This window comes from Ricinus communis, chromosome 7 (assembly GCF_019578655.1).
Source record: "Ricinus communis isolate WT05 ecotype wild-type chromosome 7, ASM1957865v1, whole genome shotgun sequence".
Classification (NCBI taxonomy): domain Eukaryota; kingdom Viridiplantae; phylum Streptophyta; class Magnoliopsida; order Malpighiales; family Euphorbiaceae; genus Ricinus; species Ricinus communis.
Genome location: NC_063262.1, coordinates 19,888,424 through 19,907,115, shown reverse-complemented (window position 1 = coordinate 19,907,115; position 18,692 = coordinate 19,888,424). Strand labels below are relative to the sequence as shown.

The 18,692-nt window shown below is 29.3% G+C and overlaps 2 protein-coding genes across 2 annotated transcripts; both read right to left on the bottom strand.

Annotated features, from left to right (window-relative positions):
- Positions 1-291: 291 nt before the first annotated feature.
- Positions 292-6,159, bottom strand: LOC8264279 (ribosome biogenesis protein BRX1 homolog 1). Its single transcript, XM_002529694.4, has 9 exons — positions 6,027-6,159; positions 5,730-5,941; positions 5,472-5,613; positions 4,906-4,984; positions 4,625-4,749; positions 3,999-4,100; positions 1,120-1,188; positions 942-1,040; positions 292-661 (listed from the first exon to the last, which is right to left on the bottom strand). Exons 2-9 carry the CDS (start codon positions 5,918-5,920, stop codon positions 530-532), a joined length of 939 nt encoding a protein of 312 aa, XP_002529740.2. The 5' UTR covers positions 5,921-5,941; positions 6,027-6,159; the 3' UTR covers positions 292-529.
- Positions 6,160-16,671: 10,512 nt separating this feature from the next.
- LOC8264277 (MYB-like transcription factor ETC1) lies at positions 16,672-17,738 on the bottom strand. The gene is made up of 3 exons (XM_002529692.4): positions 17,370-17,738; positions 17,115-17,199; positions 16,672-17,021 (listed from the first exon to the last, which is right to left on the bottom strand). Exons 1-3 carry the CDS (start codon positions 17,419-17,421, stop codon positions 16,934-16,936), a joined length of 225 nt encoding a protein of 74 aa, XP_002529738.1. The 5' UTR covers positions 17,422-17,738; the 3' UTR covers positions 16,672-16,933.
- Positions 17,739-18,692: the final 954 nt, after the last annotated feature.

Genomic DNA, 18,692 nt, shown 5'->3' with positions numbered 1-18,692 from the left:
AACTGGTTCCACCTCATCAAATATCATCCTAAACTGCAAATTTGTTTACAAATTACCTAGAAAAGAAATTGTGCAAAAATTTACATGAAAGTGACTACTTTTTTTAAAAAGCCCGAACTAGAAAAAAAAAATCCCTAAAGTGTACAACTTATTTATACCTTTTTGCCTTATGAAGTTAGTTATGGTGGAGTTGCTCTGCATCTGTGTTTATATAAAAACACAGTACTGGTAATGGAACCTCTCCACTGTTCCCATTCGTTTTGTGCGCATATAGAAAACGTTAGTCTCAACTTCTTGGAACTAATTTTAGATTCAATCTTCAACTTCATAACATTATAATGCAGACTCAAGTATTACAACAGTTAGAGCGGTGACTTTGCTGTAAGTTTTCCAATTCAATTGCCATAAAATGGGGAAAAATTACGGAGACGCCAAGAACACCCCCGATGAGTCATACAAGGTGATAATGCAACTTAACAAAATTGAGAAGGGGTAAAAGGAAAAAAAAAAAAAAAAGAAACAAGAGAAATCATTCCCTCCACATGTCTGCAAACTCATCAGGCACCAGAGGATTTGACATCTCATGCATTTTCCTTCTTGTCTTGGCTTTGACTTTCTTCTCAAACTTCCCAGCCTTCTTTCTTTTCTCCAATGCTCGAATCTGGAAGTATCAAGAGGACAAACATTTCACTCATCAAGTGCAAAAAATATGAACTGGGAGCACTAAAACAAGGCATTATGGTTACAGGAGGTGAGGATAATAAGCTTTATAATCAGAACATAGAAGGGCAATAAATGGAACAAAATTGCTCAGCTTGTACAATCATAATCTTACCCTACTCGAAGAAGTAATGGCAGTCACGAGAATAGCTTGACTAACAAAATAGAAGTTACATTGTGCCAGAACCAAAACTAATCAGTATAAAATGTCAGACCCTAACCTGGTTAGGAGATATGTAGAATGGGTTTTCATATAGTGTTGGGCCACCAAAGCTTCCACCAAATATCTTGATAGGATTCAAACAAAATCTTGGACCAACCTGCAGAGAACCAGTTTCCAATTTTAATATACCAGCCGTGTGCCATTATATATAACAATGGAAAAATATCTATACAAACCTCAACAAGGGTCATTTTGTCCAAGCCTCCTCGGACCACTTTATCTGATTCATTATGAGGAACAGATATCTATAATGAGGAAGAAAAGAAAAGATTATTATGAACTTGTACAAGCAAGGGATGTGGTGTAAGAATAGCATCACGAATCACAGTTGATAGCACAAAAGCCCAGAGAAACATTGCGGGTGGGGGAGGATAAATCTGCAAAACATTCCTGATTTCACACTACAAAGAAGCTCCTAATAATACAAGTATCAGTTCTCCAAATGAAGATAACATCCCTATTATGAACAACCACTTTAAAGGACTAGAATTGTTTTATACATCACCAAACTGTATTTTGAGTGACACCACTCTACGATTTAAAAAAAAAAGAAAACAGAATAGATTCCACCACAATAAGACATTTACTTTTTTGTCTTAGAGAAGGCATAAAAACTTATGGTATGAAATAAATAAAGTACTTGGAATATCATTCATAAGAATTGCATTTAACTTTTATCCTTATAGTTACCAAATTCAAGAAGACAAATAAGTAAATACACTGCTATAAATACAATTCATAAGCACTATTCCTACCTTGGTTGCCACATTGTATAAATATGACCATGCAAGATTTGGAACAATGATAGTGATTTTAGTGGGTATTTACTTTTTTGTACCTATGTTTTCTTCTTTACTTTGGCAATCATAAAGACAAAAAAGTAATTGCTCTGTGTATTTACTTTCTATACCCTCTAATTTATTTTTGACTTTTTCCAAGTACAGGGACAAAAAGCAAATGGCTTATGAAGGTCAGTCCTTTTTGGCCAGTTTTTTGTTTTCCAAGCATACCCACCCCTCCACATGAATCTCAAGTAATTTGCATTATATTCTTTTGTCTGTATATACTTCTTGTTTTCTTTTTTGAATTGAGTCTGTATACACTTCTGATTGAGATAATAGAAACCAAATAATAAATCTTAATAGTAAAAAAATATTTATAATTAAGTTTTTTTGAGACAACATTTTTTACAATCAGATCTAAAAGTTTCTTTTTAGAACGACTCCTTACATCCTTTTCTTTTAGTATCAGAAGATTATAATAATAAAGAAAAGTTCCAAGCCGAGTTCAATTAAATTCAAGTAAAAGTTGAAGTCCTATATCTATAATCTATCTATAATCTAGAATAATTACATATAAAAGCACGAAGAGTGAGGGGAATTTTTGAACTGACTAAAGTACCCTTATAATTAATTAGTAATTAAAACAATTAAAATAACTTAAAACCCTTGCTTTGTAGGAATTATAAACATTGTGGGACTTCTAATTATAAGCTTTGTGGGATTTCTATAATTCTAAACCCTTTGTGGGAATTACAAGCATTATGGGACTTCTATAACTCTTATTATTTAAGATTTAAAGTAAACTTTCTTTTTTATGTCGGCAATAAAAAATAAATATACAAAAAAAATTTCTTATCATTTTGAGAATTTGGGATTTTTTTTTTTTTTTTATGTTGGCAAATGGCATTCTATCTATAAACCTTGCTTTGTATGAATTATAGACATTGTGAGACTTATAATAGCATTCTATCTAAATCCGTGCTTTGTATGAATTATAGACATTGTGGGCCTTATAATTTTTTTCTTGCTTCAATCTATTGTTGGCTGGCATGCACCGTATATATATACCTATGATGGAGTTCAAATAACTCACTATAAATTCTCGCAAAAATTGAAGACAAGTAAAAAGAAAAAGGTATGATACTATTAATTTTATTTTATTAATCACGTGTATATATTTTTAATCCTATAATAATTCCATATAGATTCTTAATTCTATAAGAGATTAATGAATTACTTCACAGTATTTATACTTATGATGGAGTTCTTGTGTATATTTTTTTTAAATTCTATAATAATTATGTATATAAACATTCTTAATCCTATAAGAGATTGATCATGATGGAGTTCAAATAATTTAATAGAAATTTTTGCAAAATTTGAAGGGAAGAAGTCAGAAAAATAGCTATGATACTTTCAATTTTTGTTTTATTAATATATTAACTTATGTGTTCATTGTTATTATTAATAATACTTTATTAGTAAGATTATTTACTATTTCAATATTATATTATATACTAATTTATTAAATAAGATAATATTATAACTTTTATAATAATAATTTGCACGCAAAACACTGCGAGCAATACTAGTTTTAATAGAATACCTATGAATTAATTTTTATCAATTCCTTGTATCATTTATTTCAGGACCAATACAACTGTTTTTTAAAATATAAAATCTCAATTCAGGTTGTTTAATTTACAACTTGATTAAAAAATTTATAAATCCGAAGTTTAGTTTGAGAAGTTCCTCAAAATTGCACCAACACAATAAATTAAGCACCTAAGTATCATAATTGATAACTTAACTTTTACATAATGATTTAAAAAGTATTGGGATGGTTTCTCTTAGAAACTTTAGTAAACAAGAAAATAACATTCTAGTAAAATACCACTACGCATACAAGTTGGGGTTAACCAGCTGATAGAATTTATATACTACAACTGATTCTGCGGCTTAAAACATACTATAATTAATTAATATAAATCTGAAATATGAATCTTTAGAAATAGAACCATGTTTCAGCCTACAAACCAACAGAAAAATTCAGACCTCATTAAGCAAATTCCAGCTCGATGAGCTCCAGAAGAGGGATGGGAAGGCATTAATAATAATCATCTTCAATTAAGATAAACACTAAATGTAGATTATATAGCATGCCAGGAAGAAAAGGTTGATATATTAAGCTTTGAAGGCTTTATTACTAGCATAATTGGTTAAAATATACCAGGAAAAGCAGGCTATAAAATTCTAAACAATATTAAAATTACCTGGTAATTGCGGAACCAAATATGATCATCGACAATGGAGAAAACAAAGACATGATCATGATAAGGCTTAGATTTTCGGTGCTCCTTAGGCGTTCCAAATATCTAAGAGAAACATATAGAAGATGTCAATATTTGAACAGCAGCCATATCAATTATCATCAATTAATTCAGAATTTAATTGTTCTAGAAAACGTTGTTAAATTTCAAAGCATTGAAAAAGGATAATCATTAGTGATTTTGATTCCATGCAATGCAATATCAGGTACGGAATTCACTAAGTAAATAATTATTATGATGTAGAATATGACCTAAGAGACTCCACTCAAGAACACTGACAGTACTATAACAAAAGAGAGAATTCAATGACAATAATTACCCGTCCAGACAATTTATCATCCATCATACTGATGGTAACCAAAGCTATAAATCACACAGATATCAAGCATTTGAAATATTATATTACAGCTAGAACCAACCAACTCAAAGTATTTCATAATCAACTCCCTGTGTTATTAATTGCAATAATTAGAAAATGTGCTGTATCAATTCCCTTTATCATATTAATATTCTAAAAACAAAATGGAGATAAACACCATATCAGCAAAGGATTGAACAATATTAAAAACCTGCATTAGCATCTCCTTCAAGAGTTTCCAATGGGCATCTTTATCAAAATTAGCTGAGAAAGTTAAGATAGCCCGTGACCCTTTTAAATGATTTCCTGTAAGCTTTAGTTCTTCCATTGTGTGCACTAGAATGAACAAAAACAAATTACATTGGTTAGGCCCCCTTAGCACGTAATACTATAAAAGGAGTGAACCATACAACTTAAACAAGTCAGATTCATCTGCAGTATTATAATAAAATAAATGATGATACAAGACTTGAAATCAAAAGATCAAATTACCAGCATTAACCAAAAATTTGACAGATGGACCACCAGGGCACTTGGCCATCCATAAATATAGATCTTTATGTTTCCTGCACTGCAAGATACACGACAGAATAAAATATTAGTCTTCATATTAAGACAACCAAACTTTCATTTCCTTTTCCTAGTCTTCAAGATGCATAATCACTGGGAAAGAGGAACTTGTCTTAAAGATATGAAGCTACTTAGAGCAAGAATGTGTTTGAAGAAGTCTTGAATTCTATTTATTCAATTGTCATGTTTAGATAGTTCATAGTTGCTAAAATCAATTCTTTCAACTTAAGTTTAAAAAAAAAAAAGAACATTTGAAAGACATATAATCATGTCAAAAGTGCATGAATTCAATTGAATCCAATCCTTACACATAATTTATTCCAAACAAAGCCTTGAAAGAAAAAGTTGTGAAGCTACTATCTTAAAATCAATAAGAGATAGGAGAAAAACACTAAGCAGAATCAAGAATGGCACTAGTTTTAAGTGACAACAGCCTCCAACAGCAATAATTATTTCACAAGGAAACAAAAAGAAAAGTAATTAATCACCTCGAAGAATAAACAAGAAGAAGAGCCCTTGAGCTCGACCAACTCATTAAGGGCCATGCCTTTACTACTTTTAGACTCGACCTTATTATCCTTCTTACAATGAGGCAAAAGGGATACTATATTTAACATCAAGTGCCGATACCTGCACCCATCAAATAACAATTCAGGTTAAACTGAATCCAAAAAATCAAGAAAATAATAATAATAATAATAATAATAATAATAATAATAATAATAATGAAGAGGGGTTTGTTGAACCTGTAATTGATACGGCGAGAACAAGTGACTAGAACCTTTTCTTTGTTCCTAAAGCCTTGAGTTTCAGTTGGCTTGACTTCAGACTTGTCTTTCCAACCAAGGAGCGTTCGCTTAGGTCTTTCTGCAGCACTTTCATCTTTCTTTTCTGGTGCTGCTACCTCTGTTTCACTATGCTTTCTTTTCTTCCCCATTTTTATACTTTGATTCAATATCTGAAACCCAATTAAAGAGTAAGAAAGGCCATTAAACAAGCACTTCAGAAGAATAAAAACAAAGGATGGAAGCAAAGCAAGTTACCTGTTAGCTGCGTGGAGGAGGAGAGCGAGAGAGAGAGAGGGCTGCTTCTTGTTCTTTTTGAGGACGGAGGGGGAAAAACGGCACAATGAATTAGGGCACCATTTTTAAAGTTTACTAATAGTTTTATTTGATGGATTATTACCTTTTTACGGAATAAGCTTCGATTTGGCCCTCTAACTATTCTCTCATCCCTGATTTGGCTTTTGTTATCTTTTAAAGCCAATTTACCCCTTGTAGTTTTCAAATAGTTCGATTTGACTTTTTTTTAGACAACGAGTCTTAAGAAAATATATTTAATTAAGACTTTATAGAGTTTTTATAATTACTTTTAAGGAGTTTATAAATTTTTAATAATTTTTATTTAAATACTTTACTAAAATATCTTTATAGACATTGATAGACTTTTATTGATTTTTATATATTATTGTTTATCTATTATTTAATTATTTTATTTTCATTATTTTATCTTCCTTTTCACCATTTTATTTACTTTAAATATTATTCTATATAATGTTATCTGCAACTCCATACACAAGTAACAGACTCTATTTTATTATTATGTCAAATTAACATTATTTTTAAATTTTCTACCTCACAATATAAATACTATCTTTTCATCAAGAGAATAATTTATTTTTTAAAAAATTATCATATCACAATTTGTCTCTAATTAAATCATTAAATTCATGTCATGCTCGTTATATTTTGTTATTATCTATTTGATAAATACTTAAACCAACAAACAATCACGCTTATCAATTATTTACTAAATACTTAAATTGATAGCAATCACACTTACCAACATAAATAATTATTCAAATAATCTTTCAAATAAAATTTAGAAGTCTATATATGGTGGGTTTGTTTACTCAAAATAATTCACTAAATGCTTTATTTGAAATTCATATTTTTTGAGGATCCTTTTTAAAATTAAATTAAAAATTTTAAATTAATTTTTTTTGTATTTGTGAGTACAAGAATATATTATTAGTAAATATTTTTTAGTTTTTGAGTTTCATCCAATTTCTTATATATCTTAAGATGAATAATATAGTGAAGAAAAATGAAGACGATAATGCAAGAGAATTTGAGAAGAAGAAAGATGAGTTTTCAAAAAAACAAAATTTATTGAAATCTTGAAGGAAAGTGAGAGAATTCTTGACAATTTTTATTTATAATAATGTATAAAAAGTTATTTAAGGTATATAAAAGTCCATGTCTATAAAAGTCAATGACTTCTTAAATACTAGCTTACTTTTATAGATTTTACAAAAGTTGTAACTGATTACCCTTTAATTTCTATAGACTTTTTTAAAGCTTTTACAAGTCAATATTGAATACCTCATGACTTATACACAATCTTTTAAAGTTACTATTAAATACATCCTGACTTTTAAATTCTGTCAACGTCTTTAAAAATTTTAATTAAATACACCCTTCTTAGACACTGTAAGGTTCAATTTAGCTATCTAACTATCGACGCAAGTTCAATTTGGTTGCATCCATTTTTATGCGCTAAAAATTAATTGTCACATTTTATTTTACGTAGTTCGAGAAGGATATTTAAAATAAAAAAGGTGTAAAATCATTTAATTTAATTAACTAATAGCATTATATGTACAATATATATATATATATATATATATATATATATATACATACTTAAAAAATAATTAATCTAGTATAAATGATATTACAATTTACCGACTAAAACAATATATGACCTTTATTAAACGATATTAAATAAGTTGATACACAACTTTTACATTCATACATCAAATTAATAACGTAAAATTTATTTACATGTAGACTATCACCATAATATGAAAGAAAAATTATTATTTCATTATAAATTATTGATAAAAAGTCTATGCGTGTATATAATTGTCATGATCCAGAATAGTCGAATGGTGGAAATGGGCAATTTGCAGCAGTGTCAATAGTGAAGGTTCTAAGAAAATTCTATACTAGAAGTTGGCGTGAGAATGATGAAGAGGAATGAAGTTGTTATCTATGAAAGAAAGGTTTCTTTTATTTTGTAGCTGAGTTGGTTAATTTCTATAATTGTCTTTTATCATTTAGCTTAATAATAATATAGCAATTTTTATTATCTTTTAGCTAGAATTCTAGAATCCCAATGATTGAGTTGTTATTAAATAACAAATGGATTGTATTGAAGGGATATGCATTACGCAAATTAGTACAATTCCTCTATCTATTTTCAATTTCTATTCTCTTTTTCCTTTTCTTCTTTACCTGTCATTCTTCTCTTACACTATCTTCTCCTTCTGATTTCTTATTCCTCCTATGTTTCTAAACTAGATATTCAACTAATTATGCTCATGAGCTTGGAACCTGACAGTTTGGTATCAGAGAATTCTGTTCCTGAGCCAACTCTAGCAGAAATTATTATGGCTAAAAAGAACAAAGCTTATGTTAATGAATCAAGCCAAATACACAATGTAGAAGAGTAATTTAAGTTGTTGGATTTAAGGGGTCAGGAGTTCATGAGAGGAATCTATACTCGAATAAAGGTTGAAAACAAATAGTTTTAAGAATAACAAGCTATATAGTCCACTCAGATGGCTTTGTAGTCACAAATGAATCGATCGATAGAAATGGTGAAGGCCATGGCTCTAACTATATAAAGTTCTTATCCTACTCCTACTAATGATACACAATTAAAAGTCATTAATATTGGAGGATCAAGATCCATGGGTAATGGTGTTCTACCTATTCCTGTTATTAATTTAGCTAGAAATCTTGTGTTGGGTGAGACTAGTCAATCTGAACTTAGCAATGGGAATTTCAATAGAAGACCTAAGATTGAGCTATCCGATTTTGATGGCAACCATCCTAAAACTTGGATTAGAAAGTGCTAGAAGGAATTTCAGATTTATGGAATTCCTAAAGACTAAAAGTTGGATATGCTACCTTATACCTTAGAGATAAAGCTAGCGATTGGTTCCAAGGTTGGTTTATGCAGCATAGGGAAAGAACTTGGCATCTGTTTGCTGAGGATTTATGTAAAAGATTTGGGGAGTTAATACTAGAAAATGTAGTAGAAGAGTTCAATTAAATGAAATAAAAAGGGAGTGTGGAAGAGTATTAAGAGAAATTTGAGGAACTCAAATCTTTAATGCTCAAATGCCATCCATGGTTGGATGAGATATACATTGTTTCTAGTTTTATGAGTAGGTTAAGTAAAGAATTAAGGCCAATGGTTAAGATCTTTAAACCCACCACTCTTTTGCAAGCTTATAAGTAAGCAAGATTACAAGAATCTATTGTTGCCCTCCTCAAGAAACAAAAACCTTGACCTAGAACCACAACAACTTCCATAAATTCCTTCCCTAACACTTACACCAAAAATAACTTTCCTACTACCAACTCATCAAGAATGCTCATGAAAATAGATGGAAAACCTGAATCAAACAACAAAAAACTGAACCAAATAACACTACTCTTAAAAATTCCAAAAACACCAGTTCAAACACAACCTTTAAAAGAAATCTTGGCCAGTGCTTTAGATGTGGAGATAAGTACTTCGTTGGTCACACTTGTAAGCCTAAACAATTCAATTCCTTAACCATCAATGAGGAAGATGAGGAATGAGAGGTAGTTAATAACGAAAGCAATAAAGATTCTAACAGTATTGAGATATCAATGCATGCAATAGAGGGCATTGAATCAACATATATATTCAAAGTTAGAGGAGAGGTTGGGGGAAAAAGAATTATTATCTTAATAGATAGTAGGAGTACCTATAGTTTTGTGGATAAAGGAATGATTAAACATACTAAGGGTGTGTTGACTTAGGCTAAGACATTGTTAGTGACAGTTGCCAATAGGCAGAATATAGTGAGTAAGCTCACTTGTAATAAGTTCAAGTAGAGAATGTAAGGGCATGAGTTCAAATCTGATTTCAGGATGTTAAGGTTGGGAGGTCATGATATGGTAATTAGTATTGATTGGATGAAACATCATAGTTCTACCATATATTTGATTTTTATCGAATGAAGCTATCATTTTTCAAAGAGAGAAAAATAATTGAATTGTTTGGAATAGTTAAGATAGGAGTATTGAAGTTGATGACTGCAAGAAATTTCCAAAGTTTCTTGAAGAAAAGTTGGCATAAGGCCATTGCTCAGCTCTTCACAATCAAATGCATAGAGATAAACCTTCCCTCAGCTCAACTACTTATCACAATCCAGCCAACTTCTCTACAAATACTTAAACCCATAAACCAGCTACTCCATCTCTACCAATTTGTATTTGAAGAATCTAAACAATTGCCTCCATATAGATAACTCATAACCCATAAATATTAGACCATATAGATTCCCTTATTACCAAAAGTCTGAAATTGAAAAAAAATTAGAGAAATGCTTCAAGCTTCCTCAATCAAACCCAGTAACAGTCCCTTTGCATCACCGGTTAAAAAGAAGGACGGTACATGGAGGTTTTGTGTGGATTATAGATAAGTTTCCAATTCCTATAATTAAAAATCTACTAGATGAATTGTAGGGTCCTAAATATTTTTCTAAGCTAGATTTCAGGGCTAGTTACCATCAAATTAGGATGAGACAAGCAGATATTTACAAGACAACATCTAGGACTCATAATGGCCACTATGAGTTTCTAGTCATGCCATTTGGCCCGACAAATGCTCTTGCCACATTCTAATATCTAATGAACCAGGTTTTTCAGCCTTGTTTAAGGAAGTTCACTTGTTTTCTTTGATGATATATTAGTATACAACAAATCTCTTGCAGATCATATGCAATATGTAAACATTACTCTACAAATTCTGCAGCAACAATAATTATATATAAAGTTTTTCGAGTGCACTTTTGCTCAGCATAAAGTAGAGTATTTAGGCCATATCATCTCTGTGGAGAGGGTGAGTACTGATCCAACCAAGATTGTAGTTGTGCAATCTTAGCCAAAACCTAAGAATTTGAAGGAATTAAAGGGCTTTTTAAACTTAACTAGTTACTATAAGAAGTTTGTCAAGGGATACGAGTAAATTTGTAGACCTTTCATAGAATTATTAAAGAAAGATGCATTCAAGTAGGGATAGGAGGCAGATGAGGCCTTTGCCAAACTATATAGTCCACCAGTACTAGCATTATCTAATTTTTCTCAAGATTTTATTTTGGAAACAGATGCTAGTAGTAAGAGAATAGGAGTTATTTTGATGCAAACAATAGGCCCTTAGCCTTCATCAGCAAGGCATTAAGTTTTAGGAACTAAGACTTATCTATTTATGAGAAGGAGTTCTTAGCCATTCTCTTTGCAATTTCAAAATGGAGGCACTACTTAGAAAATTCTCATCTTGTGATCAAAATTGATCATAGGAGTATAAAACACTTTTTAGAACAGAAGATTACTACTTACATCCAAAAGAAAGGGCTAACTAAGTTTTGGGGATTTGATTATAACATCTTGTATAAGAAAGGAAGTGAGAATAGAGTAGCAAATGCTTTATCAAAGAGGAATTGGGATAATGATGATGCTAACAATGCAAGGATGAGAATGCGGCATATCCAGGACTCTTACAGCCCTTACTAGTGCCATCTACAGCATGGGAATCCATTTCCATGGATTTTATTGAAGGACTACCTAAATCTGAAGGTAAGGACACCATACTTGTAGTGGTGAATAGATTCACCAAGTATGCTCACTTTATTCATGTCACTCATCCTTACACTGCACCAAAGATTGCTTAGTTATTCCTGAATAATATCTTTAAATTGCATGGCTTTCCTAAAGACATTACTTCAGACAGAGACAAAGTCTTTATCAATCTATTTTCGCAAGAGCTATTTAAGTTATCTAAGGTTAAGCTCAATCTTAGCACAACCTACCATCTTTAATCAAATGGCCAAACTAAGTGAGTCAATAGATTTTTGGAAAATTATCTAAGACATGTGTGTTTTTTAGAGCCTGGCACTTGGAGTAGATAGCTAGCTAAGAGTGGTGGTATAATATTAACTATCACAACAACCTAAAAATGACCCCTTTGTAGGCACTATATGGGGTAATTCCTTCTTAGCTTCCTATTCTATCTAAAGGAGATACATTTGTTGCATCTGTGGAGCAGCTAGTTCAAGAAAGGCAACATATGACTCAACTGCTCAAAGAACAATTGATGATAGCATAGAACAGACAGAAGCATAGTAGATGGGAAAAGAAGTGATCAAATATTTGAAGTTGGTGATCTAGTATACCTAAAGATGCAACCCTACATACAAGGCTTTATTGTAGTCAGAAAGTGTATCAAACTTGTAGGTAAGTTCTTTGGTCCCTATAAAATCCTAGCTAAATATGGCCTTGTAGCTTACAGGTTGGAGCTCCCTAATGAATCTTAAGTTCATCCTGTTACTGAAGAAATATGTGGGCACCAAAATTCAATCATCTCCGCCTTTGGCTTTAGTCAACAATAAAGGTTAATTCAAGATAGAGCCCATTGATGTGCAAAGAGAATGTTAGTCAAAAAGAGGCAACAAATCCAGCAGGTTTTGGTTCATTGGAATAACATGTCTAAAGAGGAAGCTACTTGGTAAGACTTAACATTTATGCAGTCCCAATTTCCTAAGTTTTTCCTTGAGGACAAGAAAAAAATCCATGAGGGAAGTATTGTCAATGATCCAGAATAGTGGAATGGTGGAAATGAACAATTGCAGTAGTGTCATAGTGAAGGATCCAAGAAAATTCTATACCAAAAGTTGGCGTAAGAATGATGAGGAGGAATAAAGTTGTTATCCATGAGAGAAAGATTCTTTTTATTTTGTAGCTGAGTTGGTTAATTTCTATAACTGTCTTTTGTCATTTAGCTTAACAATAATATATCTGTTTTTATTATCTTTTAGCTATAATTCTAGAATCCCAATGATTGGGTTATTATTAAATAATAAATGGATTGTATCAAAGGGATATGCATTATAAAAATCAATACAATTCCTCTATTTTTACTCTCTATTCTCCTTTTCATCTTTTTCCTCTACCTGTCATTCTTTTCTTGCGCTATCTTTTCCTTCTGATTTCTTATTCATCTTATGTTTCTTAGCTAGACATTCAACTAATTCTGCTCATGAGCTTGGAACCTGACAATGATCTGATTATACTTGTTCAACTCAACCACACATTATCAAACTTTACTTTCTGAAAAAAATAAGAAAATAGTAGAATTAATATAAAAATACTTAGTGAATAGAAATACAAATAGAAAATAATTTAAAATAATTGTTAATTGAAGAAAACTATGCAATTTGAAAAAATATTTAACCATATGAATTAAATTCTTGAGGCAACAAATGTTTTATCATGCAAGATCATACCATCTTACGAACTTTTCTAAAATTAAAGTAAATTAGTAATACAAATCATTAATTATCATACTTAATGCAGGATAAAAAAAAGCTCCACAGATTTTAACCATCCTTATAACAATCACAATCAATCAACCATCATTTTTAATTCATTATGGGCACACTTGATGGCTAACTCGTCCTATATATTAACATAGTTCGACCTTTCTCTCTTCACCAGCCTGCAATCAAGTATTTAATATGCACTGGGAACTATAAATATATCATATATGCATATATTATCTCAGCACATTTCAAACACACTAATACGAGCATTTCGTGAAAACAAAAAGACATTGGAAGAATGCTCATCTCATATTAAAATAAGATTATATCAAGTTATGCCGTAAATAATGAGATGTATATAATTTTTTATCAACAAAATTAAGGCTATCAATATTTATGCTTATCAATTCAAAGCTAAGATCATTGATCAATATTGTAAATTGATGTAATTAGGTCAGTTGAAAGCTAAAATAATCTTGTTGTTATATTGCAAAATCATGTAAAATTCAACAAAAACAACTTATTTTTGAAAATTATACTTAAATTTCGTAATACTAATTAAATATATTTTAACAAGTTTAAATCTGAAATTAGGCAAGATCAATAACTTAAATCTCAATTTTTTCTAAGTTTAATAGTCAGGTTTCAAATAAAAAAAAAAAAAAACAATTTTGCAGAGGTTTGATATCTTCTCATCAAAATACACAACTAGTTTCACAAAATATCTATTTTGCACCTATGCTCTTCTTGTAGTTTTCAGTATCTAATTCATAAATTTCATTTACAATTCAGCAATATAATAAGCCTATGTGCTCTCCTAATCATAGAACTCTCAAATGATATGCAAATAGTGGGATTAAGCTCAATCTTACAAGTGTATCTTAACTACCAATATAGGACAGATTTTAGGATTAACTTAGAAAAACTTTCTAGAATTTATACAAGAGGTATTTAAGGCTCATCTTTTGTATACTCTTTATAAGATTTTTTTAAGCGAATTACTTTTTAAGTGTTCATAAATTTTAATTTGCAAAGTTCATGAATTTATAAATAAATTTCATAGATTTTACTTAAAAAAGAATTTTATAGACATTGATGTACTTTTCTTAATTTATAGTCTATTATTTATTTATTATTCAATTATTAAAAATAAAATTAATTATTTTTCTTTTACCATTTTCTTATTCTTTACATTTACTTTAAGAATTATTCTATATAATGTTATCTCTAACTCCCATGCACAAATTCATTTCATTGTTGTGTCGAATCCATATCCATTTTTAAATTTTTTATCTCATAAAATAAACATTAATTCTTTTGTCAAGACAATTATTTGTTTGAAAAAGAAATTTTCATATATCACAATTTATCTCCATTTAAACCGTTAACTTCATGTTATACTCGTTATATTTTATTCATTATCTATTTGATAAATACCTAAACTAACAACAATCACACTTACCAATAAAAACGATTATCCAATTGAGCTTCTTAATAAAACCTAAAAGTTTATGGTGAAGTTATTTACAAAAAAAAAAAAAAAAATCCTTCAAAAATCACTAGATTCTTCATTTGAAAGTCATTTTTACTATGACTGACTCCTCTTAAAATTAATTTAAAAACTTATAATTAATTTTCTTTATATTTATGAGTAAATAATTTTTAGCTTTTAAGTTTCATCCATTCTTTTATTTTTTTCTAAGATAGAGAATATAGAAAAGAGAAATAAAGAAGATATACAAAAAAAATTGAAAATAAGAAATGTGAGTTGTAAAATTTTTATTGAAATCTTGAGAAAAACTGAAAAAGAATTCTTAAAAACTTTATTCATAACAATGCATAAAAGTCATTAAAAGTATATAAAAGTCCATGTCTATATAAGTCAATAATTTTTAAATATTAATTTATTTTTATACACTTTATAAAAGTTGTAATTGAATAAGTCTTCTAAAATTACTATTGAATACATCTTTGCTGTTAAATTTTATCAGTCTTTAATTCTCTTAATCAAATACATCCTTCTAAATATACATAAAGATTTCACTTCAATTTATAGCAGAAGTTAAGAACTTTTCAACATGACTAGCTCAAGCTATCTTAACAGACTTAGCAACAAAAAATTGACATGATTCGACCAAGATAGAGACAAAATTATCAAAACTCAAAACTATAAAGTTATAGAGGACTCTTAGAGGTTTCCAAAGAATCAAACCACTCGTTGGAGTTTTCTAGCTCAAGATATAATAAAAATACAGAAATTGAAAAATTAGAAAAATCAAACCCAAAATTGCAACTTACAAACCTAAACTAAAATCAATCAAAATTCTTAAAAAATACTTATCAATTAAACCTCTAAAGCCTTGAGAAATGAGTATTATGCCCCAAATAGTGTTTTAAGTCACCTCTTGCAAAAAGAATTGATCAGGTTGATTAATTAAACAAATCTTTCTCAGATTCCTCTATTTTAAATCTAGGTTAAGATATGTTTAATTAAAAAAAATTTCTTTAGGCCTTTAAAGAATTGTTCGTATTACTTATTAATCCTTTAGCTTTTATTCTTTTATTCTAATTAATCCACCATCTTTCTTTCATTTCAATCAAGTCCTATTATAAATTATAATTAGAAAGACCTAAATATTATCTTAATTCAATTAAGATATTATATGAACATGCAACGCTAAATGGTTAAATGTGTACCTAGAGTACGTGTGTGAGATTATTAATGTTGAAAATCCATAATTTATAATGTTGGAAAAATATTATATGTATTTGTGTTAAGCTTATATAGATACATACATACATACATATATATAAATACATATATATTTATTAATAGTTTAAAAATAATTAAAATTGAGTACTCAATACATTATTTAAGAAATAATATTTTATATCTATAATATAATAAGATAATAAGAAATACATAAATGTTTTTTAATTTTGTAGAAATCGAAAGAAAGATAGGGCAAGGCGACTCAAATATGTTATAGATCCATTGCTATAGACGGGGCAATTTGTTTTGCCAAATTTGGAATAATGATGCTTTCATATGTAATTTTATAATTATAACTAATAAGTTATTTTTCTAATTATAAGTAATGATTCTAATCCTAAAAATAGCATATATATATATATATATATATTATATAATTCGTCAACATCTGATATCTCAGTTTGTACCTTCTCAAAGGTATTAAAACCGCTAAATTCAAAAGTGTGCCCTTCGATCACCGTGTAGGATTGCAAATTAAGCATATCAGGCCAAGTTACCAAACCTTAGTCACCAGTAGGATTACCAAAATGAATAACACCATTTTACAAAAATTAAAAAAAAAAAAGAAAAAAAAAAAAGAAAAGAAAAAGAAGGCATAAAAATAGACCCAATACACCAGCAGCTTCATTCTTCACTTTTCCGTTCGCAGGCAAAGAAAAATACTGGCAACTTAAACCAGCCAAAATTTTGCTGCTCTAATTTGGTATTTAGTAAAGACAGAAACAACGCAATTGGAAGATTAATTTTTGGACATTTCATTGGCTTGTAGAATATCTGGAAGTCCAGTACTTCTCAATTTCCTCGGCTGTTCTTCCAGGAATTCTTCCAGCAATTAGAGACCACCTGGAGAAGAAAAGGAATTGCTGTAACTTTTATGTATATATCCAAAGATAAGTATCAGTTGGTTAATTAATTAATTAATTGATGAAAGCCTACCTTTCTCCAACAAGATTGAACATCCTAGTAATAAGGGTTTCCTCATCCTCTGAGAAGTCGAGCTTAGAGTCTTGGCTAATGTCCTCTGCAATTTGTACACGAAAAGGAAAGCAAGAAACCATTATAATCTCACATGGGTTGCTTCATTACAATTTACATATGCTCACTAGGGGAATAGATAATATTTGCTCCATTAGAGGCGACTGAAAAGAAGAAGATTAGAAAAAGAAACACCAGATAGCAAAACATAAATACCTGTAGAATTAACGGAAATATCATTGCTAGAGGAGTGATCAAAGTCGGCCATTGGGTGTTGAAACCTTGAAAACTGAAAACACACAGCACTGAAGAACTAGAAAAAGAAGCAGTAACAGACAGAGAAGGCTTTTTCTTTTTGGGTGTATTCAGTGGTGAAGCTAAAGAGAAATTTAAAAGTAGATAAATAAATATGGATGGATTGCGTGTGAACTGAGAGAACTAATAAATGGGTATTAATAGGAGAAGGAAAATACAAAGGAGAAAGATGGCTTGTTTAAGGATTACAAAGACAGAAGACTGGGAGGTATGAGAAAGAATGGTAGTTGAAACAAATCTAATATTGCTGCTGGTCCAACTTTGATAGGTAGTTGGCTATACCTTAACCGTTTGGTTGGTACCACCCAGGCAAATGCCTTTATAGTGGATAAGAAAGGTTCCAAATTTCAACCTCTTCCTAACAAAGGAGTAATTTTTATCTACAGTACTTGTATGTAGGATTTTGCTAGTATTACTGTGTTATTTTATTTTTAATTACAGATAATCAATTTATATTATTTTTCTATTTTTGTAGAAAAAAAACTAAATATCATTACTAAAAACAAAATCAAAGTTGAGTTCCCACAACGTAAAAAAACCTTACCAAAGAAAATCCAATAGGACAAAACCTTAATAAAAAAAAGAATATAATTTAATATTATAAATTTTTTTAATAAATAAAAATAATATATTTAATTAATTAATAACTAAATATTATATATATTTAATAGTATTTAATTATGTTAATAAATTATTAAAATTATTATTTTTATAGGTTATATAGTACCATATATTTATTATACATTAGAATAATTTAAGGATATAATACTATATATATATATATATATATATATATATAAAAGTTACTTGGCTAGAAATGGCAGTATCCGCACATCTAGAGGATACTCGAATTTATTTGATTAAAATATATCTATTTTAATCTGTCTTAAATCTGTTTAAAAAATTGTCTTAATTATCTAAATTCGTTCCAAATCTAAATAGATATATTCGCATACTACTCGAACTTGATTAACACTCTTTTAAATTAAATAATTATTAAATATACTTATAGATACTTAAATGGATAGAGGATACCCTACCTAGGTTGATATAAATATTCGAGTAATTAAATAGGTATCCGTTTACAATAATTAAATTTTAAAATATATTAACAAAATTTCATATAAATAAAAAAATATAAATTATTCAAATCCAAATATTCATATTAAATATTCAATATGTTAATATAATCCAAGCATAAAATTAATAAAATTTAAAATATTA